At 44.7% G+C, this 21,639-nt stretch overlaps 1 protein-coding gene across 1 annotated transcript in view; it reads right to left on the bottom strand.

The window, feature by feature from the left end:
* LOC311138993 (lysyl oxidase homolog 2A-like) overlaps window positions 1-21,639 on the bottom strand; it is a 66,406-nt gene that overhangs the window by 6,963 nt on the left and 37,804 nt on the right. Inside the window, exons 4-9 of the mRNA XM_084173814.1 lie at window positions 14,240-14,448; window positions 12,321-12,537; window positions 11,513-11,696; window positions 5,778-5,929; window positions 3,190-3,357; window positions 91-256 (exon numbers count right to left, since the gene is read on the bottom strand). Coding sequence (XP_084029940.1) covers window positions 91-256; window positions 3,190-3,357; window positions 5,778-5,929; window positions 11,513-11,696; window positions 12,321-12,537; window positions 14,240-14,448 — 1,096 coding nt within the window. The remainder of the gene's footprint in view (window positions 1-90; window positions 257-3,189; window positions 3,358-5,777; window positions 5,930-11,512; window positions 11,697-12,320; window positions 12,538-14,239; window positions 14,449-21,639) is intronic.

Below are 21,639 nucleotides of genomic sequence, written 5' to 3'. Positions count from 1 at the left end.
ACCTTTGACTGGTAGAGTATATATATCTTTTTTTACGTTTTCCAACGGTGTGCCATAATGAATGCGACCCCGCTATTATCAGTGACTTACTCTCAGAACAGGAGACTCCAGCAGCGAAGCGTCCTCCCCCTCGGGGGCAGTTGAGGTGTTTTCCATGATGGAGGCACTGGGCCAGAGTCATCTCCGTCCCCGAGCACCTGACCCCGCTCATCACCACGTCATCAGCACTCACATCTCCTGACCAGTACCACGTCTCCTGGTAGTGAGAAATAACACCACACAGACAAACTGATCAAACATAGGCCCAGCTTCAATTCTTCAAACTCAAGATGGAAAACTGTAATTTCATCATCCTACCACAAGAGGTTTCCCTATCTACATTTCCATCCCTGCAAGTCATGGGACTGCACAGCTATTGTTGGGATATGGTAACTTCTGCCTAGATGTAGTTGATTGTGATTGTCCAAAACCCCTTCACAAGATAGACCAGCATGTTAAATGTGCAACCAGAGGGGAAAAGAACTCTAGACCACCTTTACTCCACACACAGAGACGCGTACAAAGCTCTCCCTCGCCCTCCATTTGGCAAATCGGACCATAACTCTATCCTCCTGATTCCTGCTTACAAGCAAAAACTAAAGTAGGAAGCACCAGTGACTCGGTCAATAAAGAAGTGGTCAGATGATGCAGATGCTAAGCTACAGGACTATTTTGCTAGCACAGACTGGAATATGTTCCGGGATTCTTCCGATGGCATTGAGGAGTACACCACATCAGTCTCTGGCTTCATCAATAAGTGCATTGTCGTCCCCACAGTAACCATACGTACATACCCCAACCAGAAGCCATGGATTAAAGGCAACATCCACACTGACCTAAAGGGAAGAGCTCACGCTTTCAAGGAGCGGGACTCTAACCCGGAAGCTTATAAGAAATCCCGCTATGCCCTCCGACGAACCATCAAATGGGCAAAACGTCAATACAGGACTAAGATTGAATCGTACTACACCGGCTCCGACGCTCGTCAGATGTGGCAGAGCTTGCTAACTATTACAGACTACAAAGGGAAGCACAGCCACGAGCTGCCCAGTGACACGAGCCTACCAGACGAGCTAAATTACTTATATGCTCGCTTCGAGGCAAGCAACACTGAAGCATGAGAGAGAGAGAGAGAGAGAGAGAGAGAGAGAGAGAGAGAGAGAGAGAGAGAGAGAGAGAGAGAGAGAGAGAGAGAGAGAGAGAGAGAGAGAGAGAGAGAGAGATAATGTATTACATCTGTCCTCATGGATCTGACTCAGCCTCTTTATGCTATCATCTGTATGTATCTGACAACGCCCAAAGCTAAAGGAATACTCCTGCAAAACTAATTATTTCCAGGATCTCCCACGGAAGGAGTAAGGGTGGGTGGGTTGCGGGGGACGGAGGGGGGTTACGGAAGGAACATGGTTTTAGACTTTAGTATCATATTTTCTGTCTGTTCCGCTGCCTGCAGAAACACTTAGCCTGTGTCACAAATGGTACCCTATCTTCCTTAGTGCACTGCTTTTGACCAGTGCACTATATAGGGAATCGGGTGCCATTTGGGAAGCAACCTTAGAGCGCAGAGCAGGCTGTCAGGAAAGAGGCATCAGAGCTGTCAGTCAGGAAAGTGGCACCAGAGCAGGCTGTCTGGAAAGAGGCACCAGAGCAGGCTGTCTGGAAAGAGGCACCAGAGCAGGCTGTCTGGAAAGAGGCACCAGAGCAGGCTGTCTGGAAAGAGGCACCAGAGCAGGCTGTCTGGAAAGAGGCACCAGAGCAGGCTGTCTGGAAAGAGGCACTAGAGCAGGCTGTCTGGAAAGAGGCACCAGAGCAGGCTGTCTGGAAAGAGGCACCAGAGCAGGCTGTCTGGAAAGAGGCACCAGAGCAGGCTGTCAGGAGGCTGTGTGTGCTTGATGATGGACTGTTCTACTCTGCTGCTGCTGCTCCACCTTCTGGGATGGGCTCTGCTACTTCGCTCTGCTCTGCTCTGCTATCCACACCAACAGGCTTTTGTAACAGACTAACCTCTCTGTTAACATAACATGTCTGAATCTCTGCAGGAAAGTGTCTGTCTGTGCACATGGGTGTGTGTGTGCTAGGTCCAAGTACATTTAAAGGATCCCCAAACATATAATGACACTTATGTAAACTGCCATTAAAACGAGCATTAGTACACAATCATCAAAATCACACAATCACGCAATTACTGTGCAGAAGAGCTCTATCAGCCCAGTCCAATTTCCACTCATAAAACTCTCCCTCCCATAAACCCAGTTATTCCATGATTCATAAATACTTTCCAGACTTATTTCACCACTGTCAGTGGCATTCAGCAGTTCTTAGTACACTGCAAATTAGAGAAAGTCTCAAACTGTAGACTTGTCCGAACTGCAAGATTTTTAAAATAAAGAACGCAGATAGTGCTTTCCTTTCGGTGGTGTGTCGAGGGCTTTCCTTAGAGTGGTGTATCACACACCATGGGACTAAAGACAGCTCTTGAATCACCCTTTAAATACAACAAATAATGAAAATGGCAGCACTAATCAGCAGCAGATAAGTGTACGTAGCCTATATACAGTTTGCTGATTGTGGTGGGCCAATTAAACTTCAAAGAGCAGGAATGAACTCCCCACCACCAAATGTACACTGTTCACCTATGCCATATAGTCACAGGCCTGTACATGTGAAGTTTATAGTATCCCGGACTAGCCTGTAGCCTCTCCTCACTCCATCACCTCCTTCAGTGTGGAGACTATAACCTCTAAGGTCGGAGCCCCTTTTACTTTCCTTTAGTGAACATCTCCAGCTGTTTACAGCGAAAGGACGTATATAAGCGCCAAATGGATAAATGGGGTTTGCTGGTGGCTCTAACGTATATAACTGAGGCCCACTTGAAATAGAGGAAGACCAGATTTTACGTACTAGGGGGAAAACCCAAGCTTATCTGTGTGGTCCAATCACAAAATCATACAAAAGGTATAATTAACCCTTTAATATTATGACATGTTGTTGATACTTACACAGAAGCAGATAAATAGTAATAGTTTTACTGTACAGTATATCTACATAATGTTTTTTTGTGTGAAATGTACCCTTTGTCAAAGAATGTTAGGCTCTTGATTGTCTGGCTGAACAGCCAATGTGATGAGATTTTGATTTGTATAAACTCACCTGGAAGGCGTTGTTGGCAAAACCGAGACCCAGCTGTCTGCACACGACTGTAGCCTCTATGGTGCCCCAGCTGTCACTGCACACCGTGCCCCACACCAACGAGCCGTTCTTCTCCGCCAGCACCTCCACGCGCCCCTCAAATGGGTTCCGCCCACCGCTCAGACGCAGCTGCAACCAGAGATTAGATGTTTATAAAGGCAGTCCCATTCTGCTCATATTTTGGGGGTTTATTGGACATGGTAGAGATAGAGAGGGAAGACAGGAGGAGAAAGTGCTGAAATAGCAGTGGGTTGAATTCGAACCCATGCTGCAGCAGTACTCCTGAGTGGCGCAGTGGTCTAAGGCACTGCATCGCAGTGCTAACTGTGCCACTAGAGATCCTGGTTCGAATCCAGGCTCTGTCGCAGCCGGCCGCGACCGGGAGACTCATGGGCGGTGCACAATTGGCCCAGCGTCGTCCAGGGTAGGGGAGGGAATGGCCGGCAGGGATGTAGCTCAGTTGATAGAGCATGGCGTTTGCAACGCCAGGGTTGTGGGTTCGATTCCCACGGGGGGCCAGTATAAAAAAATATGTATTCACTAACTGTAAGTCGCTCTGGATAAGAGCGTCTGCTAAATGACTAAAATGTAAATGTATGTGTTCTGGGGCAGCGGCTTAGACCGCTAGACAGCTAGACCACCTGCTAGGCCACAGATTAACTGTTTATTATGAGCCCAAAAATCCACTTGATTCAAAAGAGGTAGTATATTCCCTCACATCTGTGTTGAGTATTCTGTTCTGCAGAGAAAACTCAAAGATTTGCCATAAATCCTATCTTTGGCTGTGAAAGGCTTTACCTAAAGTATTTTCAGAGGCAATATAACATTAAATATTTATTATATTATGAAAATGTTTGGCAAAAATGTGTGTTTGGTGTCAATAGTGAAATCACAATAACAAAAAAAATGTGCACATCCAATTTGTAAGTCGCTCTGGATAAGAGCGTCTGCTAAATGACGTAAATGTAAACGGATGACATAAAACTAACATTGAGTGGATTTGTTCATTTGCAAATGGCAATGGTTGGCAATACAGTTATATGACTTATATTAGTAATATACAAGTAACATACAAGTACTATAGAAGTACTGCAGCCTCAGCACCCATACTTCCCGCGGCTATGCCGACCAGTGGCTTCAAAGCCTCTCAATGGTCAATACATAGCATCAGCAATCCAGGGTTTATATAAATCATTGTGTAATACCCATACAGTGTATTCGGAAAGATCCTCTCAAGCTCTGTCAGGTTGGATGGGGAGCGTCGCTGCACAGCTATTTTCAGGTCTCTCCAGAGATGTTGGATTGGGTTCTGGCTGGGCCACTCAAGGACATTCAGAGACTTGTCCCGTAGCCACTCCTGCTTTGTCTTGGCTGTGTGCTTAGGGTTGTTGTCCTGTTGGAAGGTGAACCTTCGCCCCAGTCTGAGGTCCTGAGCGCTCTGGAGCAGGTTTTCATCAAGGATCTCTCTGTACTTTGCTCCCTTCATCGTTGCCTCGATCCTGACTAGTCTCCCAGTCTCTGCCGCTGAAAAACATCCCCACAGCATAATGCTGCCACCACCATGCTTCACCGTAGGGATGGTATTGGCCAGGTGATGAGCGGTGCCTGGTTTCCTCCAGAAGTGACACTTGGCATTCAGGCCAAAGAGTTCAATCTTGGTTTCATCAGACCAGAGAATCTTTTTTCTCATGGTCTGAGAGTCCTTTAGGTGCCTTTTGGCAAACTCCAAGCGGGCTGTCATGTGCCTTTTACTGAGGAGTGGCTTCCGTCTGGCCACTCTACCATAAAGGCCTGATTGGTGGAGTGCTGCAGAGATGGTTGTCCTTCTGGAAGGTTCTCCCATCTCCACAGAGGAACTCTGGAGCTCTGTCAGAGTGACCATCGGTTTCTTGGTCACCTCCCTGACCAAGGCCCTTCTCTCCCAATTGCTCAGTTTGGCCGGGCGGCCAGCTCTAGGAAGAGTCTTGGTGGTTCCAAACTTCTTCCATTTAAGAATGATGGGGGCAACTGTGTTCTTGTGGACCTTCAATGCTGCAGAAATGTTTCGGTACCCTTCCCCAGATCTGTGCCTCGACACAATCCTGTCTCGAAGCTCTACGGGCTTGGTTTTTGCTCTGACATGCACTGTCAACTGTGGGACTTTAAATAGACAGGTGTGTGCCTTTCCAAATCATGTCCAATCAATTGAATTTAACACAGGTGGACTCCAATCAAGTTGTAGAAACATCTCAAGGATGATCAATGGAAATAGGATGCACCTGAGCTCAATTTCGAGTCTCATAGCAAAGGGTCTGAATACTTATGTAATAAAGGTATTTCAGTTTTTTATTTTTAATACATTTGCAAACTTTTCAAAAACCTGTTTTCGCTTTGTCATTATGGGGTATTGTGTGTAGATTTATGAGGGAAAAAATTACTTTTATCCATTTTCGAATAAGGCTGTAACGTAACAAAATGTGGAAAAAGTCAAGGGGTCTGAATGGGTCTGAATACTTTCCGAATGCACTGTAAGCAACAACATGTGGTGGGCATGTACTATGCCTACTCACTCTGTTCTGGAAGCCCATGGCAGGAACATTACATCTAACTGCAGCATCCTCCTCGTGACTGCAGCCCAGGGCATCTCTGTTGAAGTAGCACTCTGTCAGGGATTTCTCAAAGCCAGAGCACTTCACCTCGTTCATATGGACCAGTCCCATTCCTACAGGGGAGAGAAGACACACTGGGAGTCAGATTCATCCCACTCTCTCAATCACAGAATGAAATATGTATCTCTATGCTTGAAATATTATTATAATCTGTGTAGGTAGCTGGACAGGTAGGATGACTGACTATAGTGAAGGTGAACAGGTGGTCACGGGTCAGGTGACTGAGAGGAATGGAGGAGAATGAGGCAGGAATTCCTTTAAACACAAAGTGGTATATTTACTGGGTAGTTTGTCTGTGCTACATAACAAAGGAAAGAGAATAACATGTATCCAATCAATTCATAATCACAAAAGTAAAATCATAACAATCATTCTCATTATTAACATAATGAGGTAATTCAATAATTCAGTTCAATAGGAATTCAATATGAAGCATGATTGAGTCACTTAGGATCATAACCATTTATCATAATCATGAGAATGATCATCCAAATAAATCGATCAGTTATCAATTATTCAGTCTATAATCTCAATCAGTTTGATATCAGGATTTATCAATGTAGCAAATATTAATTAGGTCAGCCGGGTGGATTGGTTCATCCCAGTTCCTCTTGGTCTGCCACAGGTCCTGGACTAAGACTTTGGCCCGGGTTGTGTATGGCAGGATATACCCGAGGGGATCGTATTGATTGGCCAGGGTCCGATAGATGATGCGCAGAGTGGGGGTTTCGGTGCTCAGGGCTGAGTGGTGCTTGTACCCCAGGGTATCCAGTATGCAACTCCATCTCAGTCCTAGAGTGGGCTCTTGTGGGTTAGCGCCAGACTGCGACAGCCATAATTCACAGCTACTGGACCTGGCTTGTGGCGGGAGGTGCTGGATAACATGGTGACATAGCCTGCCTTCACAAGGTTATGAATCTCTCAGTTCTGAACTTCAGCATGCTCAGGATTCTTCACCAGTTGCCGCTCCGTTCAGCGGAGTATTGGGAGTACAGCTCGTGTTGTGGTTGCCAGAGGAGGATGGTTGGGCACCCGTAGCAGTGGGGTCGCGTACCTCTGAACGCCATCCATTTCAGTGGTGGTGGTGTGCTTCTCCAGGAGGTCTAATGCATAGGAGTCATGTTTCGAACGGGTGACCTCCTGTAGCTTCCGGTTGGAGAAGGTGTCCATCTTCCAGAGCATCTCCACATTCCGAAGGAGGTCAATAGCTGGACAGGGAGATGAAGCTGGACTGCTTCTGGTAAAGAGGACTTGCTGTGACTATACAGCTTGGGTAGAGATAAGTAGATGGGCTGGACCCTGCACAGCCCAACCCAAGGATGTATGGACAGCAATGGGCCCTCCTTCTGGTCCAGCTCGTATAGGCTCGGTTGGGGTAACGAGGTGTGGGTGGTCTGCCCGATCAGGATGAGTGGTGCAACCCTGGCCATGTTAGGAAGAGGCAGTCCTCTGAGGTGAGGATATTGCTTCTGTAGAACACTCACCGGGCAGGAGTGCTCTGCGAGATTCAGGCCATCTGCCGTGAAGGCATTAGTGATGTTGTAGCCACGTCCCTCTGTCCTGAAGGTGAAACGCAGAAGGTCACGGAAGAGCCTTTCTCTTGGATAACATCATGTCGCACCGTTCTGAGGTTAAGGATCTCGGGAGTCCCCTCCAGGTTAAGCTGCCAGGCGGCAGCTGGGAGAATGATTGTTCTTTCAAACCAATCATCTAGCACGGAGAATGTATCCATGCTCCTCCCTTCGCTTTGCAGAGTGACCTTTACCACCTTCAACATGACCCTTGGAGACCGGTTCTGCTGCTCGAGGTTGAGCTCCTTTGCGGCTCCTACCATGAGCATACTCTGCTCCTTCACTGCTTAGGGAATTACATCATGCAACACTGTGAGATGGATTTCCTTACGGCGATTGCAGGGTTTCCTCAATGTGCAGGTCTGGGCTTTATGGCTACGGGCACACTTGTAGCATCGCTCACCTGAAGTTATCCAGGGCTTCTGAAGTTATTTGATGTTCTTGAGAGAGGTCTTCTTTCCGGTTCCTCCCTTCCAGGTTCCTCCCCGGCTTCACTATTTAAGTACATGGTAGTGGGATTCTGCCTTTTATGACCTTCCTAGCGTTCAAACTCCTTCCTTACCCCAGAGGCTGGGGCTGAGATTGTGGCCTGGTGAGCGATGCTCTTCACCCTCGCCTTCACCTGCAACCATACTGCCAGGTCTTTGAGGGCGTAGGTGCCTCTCGAGCCCTCTTTCAGGATGCCTTTGTTCAAACAATGTTTGATGAAACTGTCTCTGAGTTGGGCTGGATGCTTGCCAAGGAGCCTGTCTACGTGGGAGCCACATTTCAGCTCGTTCCCGTCCTCTCCTTCAACGGATTGGAGCGTCGAGGTCAGGGATTGGACAGCAAGGGAGAACTCCTGGAAGGCAGCATGGTCTACTGTTTTGATTGGAGACGTATTCAGGATGTTGTTTAGTTCATTCTAGACTAGCTGGCGTGGCTCACCATATCTCGCTTTCAGGGCCTGGAGAGTGGCAGTGTATGGTGTTGCGGAGTGCATAAAGGATTTGGCCAGCTTGTATGCACTGGGAAACCGCAAGTGATCCATCAGCACTTGGCATTTGAGGCATTCTGACAGATGACTGTGAAAACCCAGTAGACTCTCCAATGCCATTTTCAAGAGGACAAAATCACTCTCCTTTCTGCTCTCAAAGTATGGCAGTCTGGGTCTGGGAATTCCATAGGCTGAGGCTACAAGCAGTTTCATGATATTGGCTCCCTCTTCTGGTTGCGTGAAGGATAACCCGGGACTGCTGAGGAGCTCACTGTGGCCTCGTTGGTCTTTTCCCCTACCAGCCCAGACCCTCCATTGGTGGCAGCCTGAATCGAGTGAGAGCTCTCCCCCCTGATGGTTGATGACTGGCCTGGTACAGGCCCTGGACGAGAGGAATGATTTGCCGTTGTTGGTAATTGGCGGAAAGGTGAAGGAAAGGTGCTTTGGCTAGATGGAGGAGGAATGCTAACTTGTGTCACTGGCATAGAGCGGCCTGTCCCCCGTGGTCCATGCTGGCTGTTGACCGTGGAGCCTCCGGGGACTGTGTGCCATGCTGTACCAGAGGAGCAGATTGGGAAAGAAAGGCAGACAGGTCAGGTCCATGTGGAGTGGTGGTCAGGTCAACTCCCTGTTCGTTCCTCTCCAGGAAGGATGAGACCATCCGTGCCTCCTCCAATTCCCATCTTGCTTGACGGCGGCGCCGCTGCTGTGCCAGGTCTTTGGCAATGAATTTCCATTCCTGTAGAGCTCTACGGGCCTGCACATCCAATAGGTGACATCGTTCATCAGCCTGTCGTTCCTCCTCAATCTGACGCTCAATTTCCTCCAACGCTAGTAGTTTCATCCTCTCTCGTAGGACAGCGGTCTGTGAATCGCTGAGGGCTAGTGAATGGCGGCTGCCATGGCCACCTCCAAAGGGGTATCCACCGGTCAAACTCTCACTCCGTCTAGAGTGCCTGAACGATTTCCCATTACATAAGGGGTGAGCGGAGCCCGCCTTGGGGAGCTGGTCGACCTGTGCTGTGGGAGATACCTCTTCCATGGGTTCTTCCTGTAGACCACTCTCCCGTTCCAAAGCAGTTTCCGGTCCTTGGCTTGGACAGGATGGTTGATGGCTGAAATGTACAGTTGATCCATTGCTACTTTAAGCCCTAGTGGGCTTGCCCTTTGGTGGGGGAAACTCCACCACATCATCCTTAAGATAAACAGGTGGTTGTCTGGTTCTCTTGGTGCTGCTGGTGGTTGAAGATGAAGCCTTCTTTCGTGTTTTAAGCTTAGTTCCTGGATCTTTTATTTGTTCCAGGACATTACCCTCATCTTTAGCCTCAGCTGGTATTTCTTCCTCTCTCCTTCCTTCCAGTGGAGACAATTCTTCCTTCTCCTCCTCCATTTCCTTTTCTTTGGTTCAGTCATCATCCGGCTCGAAGGACCATTGAAATATTATTATAATCTGTGTGGGTAGCTGGACAGGTAGGATGACTGACAATAGTGAAGGTGAACAGGTGGTCACGGGTCAGGTGACTGAGAGGAATGGAGGAGAATGAGGCGGAAATTCCTTTAACCACAAAGTGGTATATTTACTGGGTAGTTTGTCTGTGCTACATAACAAAGGAAACATAATAACATGTATCCAATCAATTCATAATCACAAAAGTCAAATCATAACAATCATTCTCAACATAACAAGGTAATTCAGTAATTTAATATGAAGCATGATCATTACATTTTACATTTTAGTCATTTAGCAGACGCTCTTATCCAGAGCGACTTACAGTTAGTGAGTGCATACATTTTTCATACTGGCCCCCCGTGGGAATCGAACCCACAACCCTGGCGTTGTAAGCGCCATGCTCTACCAGCTGAGCTACACTTGAGAATGATAATGCAAATAAATCTATCAGTTATCAATTATTCAATCTATAATCTCAATCAATTTTATATCATGATTTATCAATGTAGCAAATAATAATTAAGTTTCATATTTCATCCTTCCAGGTTTGTCTTCATATGTACATGTCATTTCATTACATTATAACCAGATTTCAATGGAATAATTGGCCTGTGATTATCTGCAGGGCAGTGATCATTGTCCATTGACATAACACAATAGGGTTGAAGTGTGCGCTCCAAGCCGCGCTCCGCTGTAATAAATATAAACAATAACTTATGGCCCGCCCTCCAGATCACAACAGATAGATCAGATGAAAGATAACAGATTTGGTGGATTTACGTTGATTCGTGGACGCACAGAGTTGGGGAAGAGAAAGCAGCGAGGTCGGGCAGTGGCGATTTCCTCCTTTTAATGAGTTGAGCTCTGTCTGACATTTCCACCTGATCTAATTAAAGCGCTCTGGCCCAGCTGCGCAAGTGGCCATGAATTAAAGGACGATTCCACCAACTCCATAAGCCTTTTCTACAATGCTTTCAATAATCCAGGACACTGGACTGGTTTCCCAGATAATGATTTAACGTAGTTCAGGACTAAAAAGCATTCTCAATGGAGAGCCCTCCAATGAAAGAGCTTTTTAGTTCAGGACTAGGCTTAATCTGTGTCTGGGAAACCGGCCCACTATGTTTAATTGCATAGCAATGATGCCTAACAGGAGTAGAAATCACACTGAGAGTGGATATGAACTCTCCTGCCAATGTTAAGCCAACTCTGACCCATTCAAGAGGGGCACGTGGGAACATTGAACTGTTCTTGCTCTCCTCTCTCTTTTTAAAACTGTCAAGTCAAAATAATTCATGTGAACAAAAATGGATTTTCCACAATAATATGTGATCACTCCTTTCCTGCTGTGTCCTGTCTCCAGCATGTGACTGGACAGGAACATTTCTCTGGCAGTGTTTGCTCTGTAACTAGAGCCAAGGTGGTACAAGACACAGACTGACAGCAGATCAAGAAAACACACAAGAAAACAGAAAAGTATCCTCTGTTACTGTGTGATTATACAGTATCTGAATAGTGGATGGCAGAGGTGGTTGGTCTGAGACTTGGATCACTATGGATAAATGCTTCCATATTCCATTACAGAAGATTCATGTACTTGAATGGGAGAGAGAGACAGAGAGAGAGAGTAGAGACCTACCTTGTCCCAGCTTGCCTCCAGCGAGGGCCTCCTTGGCACTACCGAAGCCCAGTTCTCGACACACCACGGTGGCTGCCTTCAGGTTCCAGCTGTCATCGCAGACGGTGCCCCATTCACCATTTTTCAGCACTTCCACTCGCCCCTCCCCTAAGTTGGCCCCGCCTCTCAAACGCACCAGGGGTTGCTGCGGAAACAATTAATGGTGTTAGGCCTACTGTTAATGAGAAACAATAGTTTACAATCACTTGGCATAGTTTTTAAAATATCCAATTACTTCGAGACGTGTGTATGTATTTTTACTGAAACAGTCCATTAACTCATATATGGATTTTGTTAGTAGAACCACACAAAGATAAACAGTATCATATTGTTCCATACATCGGAGCTTATTGTGAATCACAGACAGAGAAAGGGAGAGAGAGTTTGAGATCCCAGTGTATCTATTTTTTCTTTTGTCCAGAGCCCATGACTCATCTGTGAAGTGTTCGAACACAGTGTTCTGCAGCTGGAGTCTCTAAGTTGAATCACATGCAACGTGATACAAAACAGCACAAGGCAGAATGCAGAAATCAAAGAGTGGATTTTATAGGAAAGATCACTAAATCAAACTGTAATTGTAACTGCTTCGTTTCATTAATTAACATTAACAACTAAGGTTTGTCTTTCATAATTTTCTCCTCTTCTGAATGCTTTCAATTTCAATACAAGATAAAAGGCCAGAGACGTCTCCATCATAAGCAGTCTCTTGCATAGAGGTCCTATGAATCACAATTCTATGCTCTCTCTCGTTCCAGATGATCCAACCTACCTCCACCCTGTAGGCCTCGCTGAAGCCCTGGGCGTGGCTGGGCGCAAAGGCCCGTCCTGGGACACAGCTGACCACCACGGGCAAGCCCTTCTCACAGGTGGCATTATTCCTCAGCTCCACCTTGTGGCCCAGCTTACAGCCGTGCAGGCTAGCCTCGTTCCCCGTGCAGTTCACCCCGAAGCCCCAGTAGTTCTTCTTCCTGCGCTTAGCCAGCAGCCTGAGACAGGAGAACAAAGAGATTGAGTTGAGTCGATTTGAATAGAATTTAGTTGAAATGCACTGAATTGAAATGGTACATTTTCATCTTTTAGCCTGCTGTGAAAACATGATATTGTCTACAGTACCTGATGAGGAAACATTATACAAAATGTTTTGTTTTTTAATACATAAAACACTACCCTACCCCTCATGAATTAAGACATTTCCCCAGTTCAACTTGGGAATTGTAAACTTTTTTTATTGACTGTTTTAGTACAAAGTACAATGGCAGTATTGTAGTCAAAACGATATGCAATTCCCAACAGTGGAGGCTGATGACGGGAAGACGGCTCATAATAATGGCTGAAATGGAGCAAATGGAATGGCATCAAACACATGGAAACCATATGTTTGATGTATTTGATACCATTCCACTGATTCCATTACCACGAGCCCGTCCTCCCCAATTAAGGTCCCACCCCCTGTGATTCCCATTACCAGTCCTTTTAAGAGTCAAATGGAAGTAATCTGTCAAGGAGGTCAGAGGGGCTCAGCTCAACTATAGTGGGCTAGGAAGAGAGGCCAGGGCTTAATCCCAAATGGTACCCTATACCCTATAGTGCACTACTTTTGACCAAGGTCTATAGGGCTCTGGTCAAAAGTAGTACATTATGTAGGGAATAGGGTGCCATTTGGGACGTAACCCAGGGCTTTTCTTCCTTCCAGTCAACTAGAGTATTTAATGAAAACAGCATGTCCTACATTTAAAGCCTTAGGTCCAAGCTATCAAATCCTGCACAGACGCAGTCAGACCAACAGAAGTGAACACAAGATATAACATTTTAGGTTATAATCATCTTGTCTTAAGGGTTGATGGAGTGCTAATATTAAACTTTACAAGCTGACCCTCCTGACTCTGCTCTCATAGCCTGTAAAAGATGAAGGGGCTAGTCCACAGTAATGGACCAGTAATAGTAAGGTTTTCCCAGTAGAGATGTTTTCTCATTCATGGTCCAAGTCATTCATGGTCCAAGTCATTCATGGTCCAAGTCATTCATGGTCCAAGTGTGAAACAAAATACTTTTGTGGGAATATTAGTGGACACACACAAAGTGTGATTGTTGCCCAACCACTTTCTCTTCTGCTCCAGTTAACACCACTTCTCTCACAAGTGCCACATGAGTTTTAGTGACCACTGAGAGTCAGAGCTTTAGTTTAATGTCTCATGTGAGGGACAGGACCCTTTGTAGGGCCACCAAATGGGATGAGTGCCCCTACTGGCCCCCCACACTACTTCCAACAGCATCTGGTGGTGCAAGGACCGACCCCCTCCCCTAGAAGAGAGCCAATAGAGGGATACAGGCCAGAATGATATGGCTGCCTGCTGGAATAAACAATCTGGCACATTTAAAGGAGAGATTCCCATTTTTTTGTCTTTTTTTATTTTATTTTACTAAATCTGTATTTTGGATGTAAATGGCATGATATAGAAGTGTGCAGGTCTTTAGATGTTGTACACATGAAATTGTGTAATTCCAAACTTTATCGCAACGTTATATTACATTTTTCTGTTGGGCTTGAGCAAAACTTTTCGTGTGCGCATGCACGGGCTATCACTCGAGTCCAACTAAATGGAATATGATGAGAGAGAGACACACACATTTGGGAGCACTTCATGAAGTCTACATGTATCTTTCCCTCTTTTCTCTTATGCTGCTCACTTGTAGACTTTAGTGTTGTATCCTTTCTCTCCAGGGAAACCGTACATCCCACAGATGACCCGGCTGTTCATCTCAGTCCACTCCAAGTCACAGATCTGTCTCCACTTCCCCCCGTCCTTCACCTCCAGGTAGCCCTCCGTCAGAGGGACCCTTTTACGCTGGGACGAGATGGCCCGGATACGCACCTCTTCCACCTGGACATTCAGACTCTGCAGAAAGAGAGATACAGAGACCCTGGATCAGCCACAGTCATTCAATCAGGTATTATTTAACTTGAAGATTATCAATGAAAGATTCAAGACAGTGCAGCCATGGTATGGAGCCCTATTGAGACCTTATTTTTCATTTTTTAGGGCATATTTGCCTTTAAACTGCACTGCCTTAGTTAACCATATGAATGTCTGGAATTTGTTGTGATCTGTCACCAATTTGACCAGAGAGGTAAGTTCAGGGTAAGGTGTATCAAGGGCCAGGTTGGGATACACAGTGGCAGCACAGATGGGCTTCTCAACAGGGAGATAACCTTTGAACCACACGCATCATCAATCTGTTTTACTTGGTGACTTTTCACTTCCTGTAGGCCTATGTTACGCAACTTTTGAGAAAGTAAATGAGACGTTGAAAATAAAAGTGATTGGGACTAGGGGATTTCAATTTGCATAATCAATCATTAAATTATGTTTTCCCATTGATCTTCTCTCAATTAAAATCAATCAGTAAAATACAAAGTGGGGCTGCAAAAACACATGTATCAAATCACGGTTTTACGGTATCTTGATCCAACACAACAAAAATGAGAATTGTGTGTCCTTTTCACCAAGCTACAATAACAGTCAAGACAAAAGCTGTTGCCTGAGGGTTGAAGTAGGCTGAGGGTGTTCCCCTAACCCTTGACTCTAACCCTAAAGTATGGGGCTAACCCTAAACCCAACCAGTCAGTAGGGGGGTCATGGTCCTCAATTACCCTCCTCTGTCTGTCCTAAGAACCCTTAAAGGAGAGCGGCGTCTTCACCCTTGAGGGAAAGGGAAAGGGGGATACCTAGTCAGTTGTACAACTGAATGCATTCAACTGAAATGTGTCTTCCACATTTAACCCCGCTGAATCTTTGACCTCCAGGTTGCGTGTGAAGACTGCTCCCTGCTCCCTTACTCATCCATCTGACCTCTGACTCTGTTCAGCCCCATAAGCACATAGAACCATAGACCAGCAGTCTAACTCCTGGCTGGTCTGGCTGTAATGTGTATTGTGGGGACACGGAGTGCTCAGTGCCAACCCTCTAAAAACGGCTTTGCTAAACCATGAATGCTGAGCTCAGCCTTTTCTTCAACAGCCAGTCATCTCGCCTGCTAAGAAAGACAGTCCAACATTTCTGTGTGAATCCAGAAACATTAGCGTTTAGTAAAAATGGGGGTGGTTTCCTGAAATGGCGTCAGCCTCTTGGAACGTTCGGATTCCCTCGACGCCAAAAATGTAGCGGTGAAGGGAAAGACGTGACTGAGTCAGACTGTTGCAGTGACCCCAGTGACCCCAGTTACCCGACTATTGACCACAGTGGCAAGAGAGAAGACAGTCTTTCATCAATTTAAATCCTGACGGTCACGGTATAACTGTGAGTTTCCATCAGCAAAGCAGAGCAAGGCAGGATGAACGTGGTCATGTGGTCATGGGAAGAGGGCCTTGAAAGGATTCTGATGTTCTAGACGCAAAATGGGCGAGGTTTCTCTCTAATGTAAATACATGACGGGAGGAGGGGAAGCCGGTTTGAAGTAGGGGCTCTTAAAACCATCTCAGTGTTTGGTTTGGCAGAATGGCCAAAAGGAAAGCAAAGGGCTGAGAATGTGAGGTGGAAGGGGGGCACATGAGACCTGCAGCTGGGATGCATATACACTAATTTCCCCGAAACGAGACCACCAGACATAACACCGGCATCAGCCAGTTTGCTCAAGGCCCACCTAAAACTACACCTTGTTTAGGAATGTAGAAACACTCTTTTGGGAAGTTTCAGACACAAATGTCTCAGAACTAGTGACCTTCATTAATAATTCATTGTTATCACCCTAGCCAAGGTTGAGGGTTCACCGATCACCACAGAGGAGCTCACTCACACACTACGATCAGAGCTGACTGCAGACAATGATCAGCTAGAGGGAAATCAGATTTTCAACAAAATTATATTTTTGTAAAGATTAATGAAAAATAAAACACAAATTGACCTTGATTAAATAAGTATTCACCCCCCTGAATCAATACATGTTAGAAACACCTTTGGCAGCGATTACAGCTGTGAGTCTTCTTGGGTAAGTCTCATAAGAGCTTTGCACACCTGTATTGTGCAATATTTGCCCATTATTCTTTTCAAAATTCCTCAAGCTCTGTCAAAGTGTTAGGGATCATGGCTAGACAGCAATTTCCAAGTCTTCCCATAGAGTTTCAAGCAGATTTAAGTCAAAACTGTAACTTGGCCACTCAGGAACATTCACTGTCTTCTTGGTAAGCAATTCCAGTGTAGATTTGGCTTTGTGTTGTAGGTTATTTTCCTGCTGAAAGGTGAATTCCTCTCTCAGTGTCTGGTGTAAAGCAGACTGAAGCAGGTTTTCCTCTAGGATTTAGCCTGTGCTTAGTTCCATCCCGTTTCTTTTAATCTTGAAAAACTCCCCAGTCTTTGCCGATGTCAAGCATACCCATGCCATGATGCAGCCACCACCATGCTTGAAAATAAGGAGGCAGTTACTCAGTGATGTGTTGTGCTGGATTTGCCCCAAACATAAGGCTTTGCATTTAGGCCAAAAAGTGTATTCCTTTGCCATGTTTTTTTGCAGTATTACTTTAGTGCCTTGTTGTATACATATGTTTTTATTCTGTATTTTTGTATTCTTCTTTTCACTCTGTCATTTAGGTCATTTTTGTGGAGTCACTACAATGTTGTTGATCATCCTCCGTTTTCTCCCATCACAGTCATTGAACTCTCTAGCTGTTTTAAAATCCCCAATGGCCTCATGGTGACATCCCTGAGCTGTTTCCTTCCTGTCCTGCAACTCAGTTCATAAGGACGACTGCATCTTTGATGTGTCTGGGTGGTTTAATACATCATCCACAGTATAATTATTAACTTGACCATGCTTAATGCTTAATATTCAATGTCTGATTTGTTATTGTTACCCATCTACCAATCACTACACTTCTTTATAAGGCTTTGTAGTTGAATTTGTTTTTAAAATTCAATACTTGACTGAGGGACCTTACAGATGTTGTATGTATGGGGGACAGAGGAAGGGGTAGTTATTCAAAAATCATGTCAACCCCTATTATTTCACACAGCGTGAGTCCATATACAGTGAGGGAAAAAAGTTTTTGATCCCCTACTGATTTTGTACATTTGCCCACTGACAAAGAAATGATCAGTCTATAATTTTAATGGTAGGTTTATTTTAACAGTGAGAGACAAAATAAAAACAAAAAAATCCAGAAAAACGCATGTCAAAAATGTTATAAATTGATTTGCATTTTAATGAGGGACATAAGTATTTGACCCCCTCTCAATCAGAAAGATTTCTGGCTCCCAGGTGTCTTTTATACAGGTAATGAGCTGAGATTAGGAGCACACTCTTAAAGGGAGTGCTCCTAATCTCAGTTTGTTACCTGTATAAAAGACACCTGTCCACAGAAGCAATCAATCAATCAGATTCCAAACTCTCCACCATGGCCAAGACCAAAGAGCTCTCCAAGGATGTCAGGGACAAGATTGTAGACCTACACAAGGCTGGAATGGGCTACAAGACTATCGCCAAGCAGCTTGGTGAGAAGGTGACAACAGTTGGTGCGATTATTCGCAAATGGAAGAAACACAAAATAATTGTCAATATCCCTCGGCCTGGGGCTCCATGCAAGATCTCACCTTGTGGAGTTGCAATGATCATGAGAACGGTGAGGAATCAGCCCAGAACTACACGGGAGGATCTTGTCAATGATCTCAAGGCAGCTGGGACCATAGTCACCACGAAAACAATTGGTAACACACTACACCGTGAAGGACTGAAATCCTGCAGCGCCCGCAAGGTCCCCCTGCTCAAGAAAGCACATATACAGGCCCGTCTGAAGTTTGCCAATGAACATCTGAATGATTCAGAGGAGAACTGGGTGAAAGTGTTGTGGTCAGATGAGACCAAAATCAAGTTCTATGGCATCAACTCAACTCGCCGTGTTTGGAGGAGGAGGAATGCTGCCTATGACCCCAAGAACACCATCCCCACCTTCAAACATGGAGGTGGAAACATTATGCTTTGGGGGTGTTTTTCTGCTAAGGGGACAGGACAACTTCACCGCATCAAAGGGACGATGGACGGGGCCATGTACCGTCAAATCTTGGGTGACAACCTCCTTCCCTCAGCCAGGGCATTGAAAATGGGTCGTGGATGGGTATTCCAGCATGACAATGACCCAAAACACACGGCCAAGGCAACAAAGGAGTGGCTCAAGAAGAAGCACATTAAGGTCCTGGAGTGGCCTAGCCAGTCTCCAGACCTTAATCCCATAGAAAATCTGTGGAGGGAGCTGAAGGTTTGAGTTGCCAAACGTCAGCCTCGAAACCTTAATGACTTGGAGAAGATCTGCAAAGAGGAGTGGAACAAAATCCCTCCTGAGATGTGTGCAAACCTGGTGGCCAACTACAAGAAACGTCTGACCTCTGTGATTGCCAACAAGGGTTTTACCACCAAGTACTAAGTCATGTTTTGCAGAGGGGTCAAATACTTATTTCCCTCATTAAAATACAAATGAATTTATAACATTTTTGACATGCGTTTTTCTGGATTTTTTTGTTGTTATTCTGTCTCTCACTGTTCAAATAAACCTACCATTAAAATTATCGACTGATCATGTCTTTGTCAGTGGGCAAACGTACAAAATCAGCAGGGGATCAAATACTTTTTTCCCTCACTGTAACTTATTATGTGATTTGTTAAGCCAAAATGTACTTCTGAACTAATTTAGCCTTGCCTACACAAAGGGGTGAATACTTATGCAACCACTATATTTTAGTTATAAAAAATATATTAATTTGTAAAAATTTGTAGAATTTTCACTTTGACATTAGGGAGTATTTGATGTATATCAATGACAAGAACATGTAATTAAATCTATTTCAATCCCAGTTCAATAGGGTGTAGACTTTCTATAGGCACTGTATGTGGCCATATAGGACAACTTGGGAGAATGATGATCGGCAACAGCCAGGCTGGCCTGCTACTGTGCCTTTCTATAATCTGTCGAGAGTAGACCCACAACTGATCCAAATGGAATGAAACGTTCAAATAACAGGGCTTTTGCGCCATTATTCAAATGACATTTTACATTTACATTTGAGTCATTTAGCAGACGCTCTTATCCAGAGTGACTTATCCACTGCCCCTGTTTCGATACAGGTGCATGATAATGGTCCATTCTAAATCAAAACAAATTTCACAGATATATTATTTAGTACAGTGCTATGAAAAAGTATTTTCCCCCTTTCTAATTTTCTCTACTTTTGCATATTTGTGATACTGAATGTTATCAGATCTTCAACCAAAACCTAATATTAGATAAAGGGAACATAAGTGAACAAATAACACAACAATTACATATTTATTTCATTTATTTCATAAACAAAGTTATGCAACACCCAATTGCCCTGTGTGAAAAAGTAATTGCCCCCTTACACTCAATAACTGGTTGTGCCACCTTTAGCTGCAATGACTCCAACCAAATGCTTCCTGTAGTTGTTGATCAGTCTCTCACGTCGCTGTGGAGGAATTTTGGCCCACTCTTCCATGCAGAACTGCTTTAACTCAGTGACGTGTGGGTTTTCAAGCATGAACTGCTCGTTTCAAGTCCTGCCACAACATCTCAATTGGGATTAGGTCTGGACTTTGACTAGGCCATTCCAAAACATCCAATTTGTTGCTTTTTAGCAATTTTCATGTAGACTTGATTGTGTGTTTTGGATCATTGTCTTGTTGCATGACCCAGCTGCGCTTCAGCTTCAGCTCACAGACGGATGGTCTGACATTCTCCTGTAGAATTCTCTGATACAGAGCAGAATTCATGGTTCCTTCTATTAAGGGAAGTCCTCCAGGTCCTGAGGCAGCAAAGCATCCCCAAACCATCACACCACCACCACCATGCTTGATCTTTGGTATGATGTTCTTACTGTGGAATGCAGTGTTTGGTTTTCGTCAGGCATAATGGGACCCATCTCGTCCGAAAAGTTGACTCAAGTTTGCCAAAAAAGCATATAACTTTTTGGACGACATGGTCCCGGTAATGCCTGACAAAAACCAAGATGAGAAGGGCACAACGGCCACTGGCCGCAAACGGCATGGATTCTTTTAGGGTGCATTACGGCCACACAAAGGGGATGCTGACGTGAAATTCTAGGCATTATCAAGTGCTTGTCAAATTGTGAATGAGTGACTGATGTAGTGTTTACAGCCTGCGTAAAAAAACAAAGCAGAGCTCATGCCTTTCAAGCAACTTTTTTCAAATCATCATTAGAGTCGCATCATGCAGCCTTACAATGTATTAAAATTCAAAACATATAGCCCAACGTTTGTAGTACAACTAAAGTTACATTAACACTAAATTAAGCATATAGGAATAACTATTTCTTTTTTAACTTCTCAACACAGAATAGCCGCAGGTGCGCACTCCCTCAAATCGTTTGGAGAAAATAACCTTTCTATTTTATTCAGCTTTGTTCAGTTGTTTTCTTCATACTATAAAATAATGCCACATAATTCTAAGCAAATCTTGTCTGCTAAATGAACTAGTGTAGCCCACAGCCATTTGGCATAGCCAGATCAGGACCTAACATAAGGACAACTCGGAGTACACTATTCTGTTCTTCTGAAATAGACTACATTTTCTTCATATCATGCTTCTTTAGACCTGTCTAAAATAAATAATGGATGTATTGTGAAGGTGTAGGCTATATTACATGGATTTATTATACTTTTTTTTAATGTAGATGTTCCAAAGGTCTGCATCAGTGGCTTGTAGGCTATGTGTGGAATCCAGGAGATGCTAAATGTGTTTATGTTAATTAACGGTCAATTACCGTGAGACTGACAGTTATTTGCTTGACAATCACCGGCTGACGAAATTTCGTGACCGCCACAGCCCTACAGTGGGGAGAACAAGTATTTGATACACTGCCGATTTTGCAGGTTTTCCTACTTACAAAGCATGTAGAGGTCTGTAATTTTTATCATAGGTACACTTCAACTGTGAGAGACGGAATCTAAAACAAAAATCCAGAAAATCACATTGTATGATTTTTAAGTAATTAATTTGCATTTTATTGCATGACATAAGTATGTGATCACCTACCAACCAGTAAGAATTCCGGCTCTCACAGACCTGT

The sequence above is a fragment of the Coregonus lavaretus genome (assembly GCF_964263955.1).
Source record: "Coregonus lavaretus genome assembly, chromosome: 12".
Lineage (NCBI taxonomy): Eukaryota > Metazoa > Chordata > Actinopteri > Salmoniformes > Salmonidae > Coregonus > Coregonus lavaretus.
Note: the sequence above shows the minus strand (reverse complement) of the source record. Positions and strands in the feature narration are given on the sequence as shown.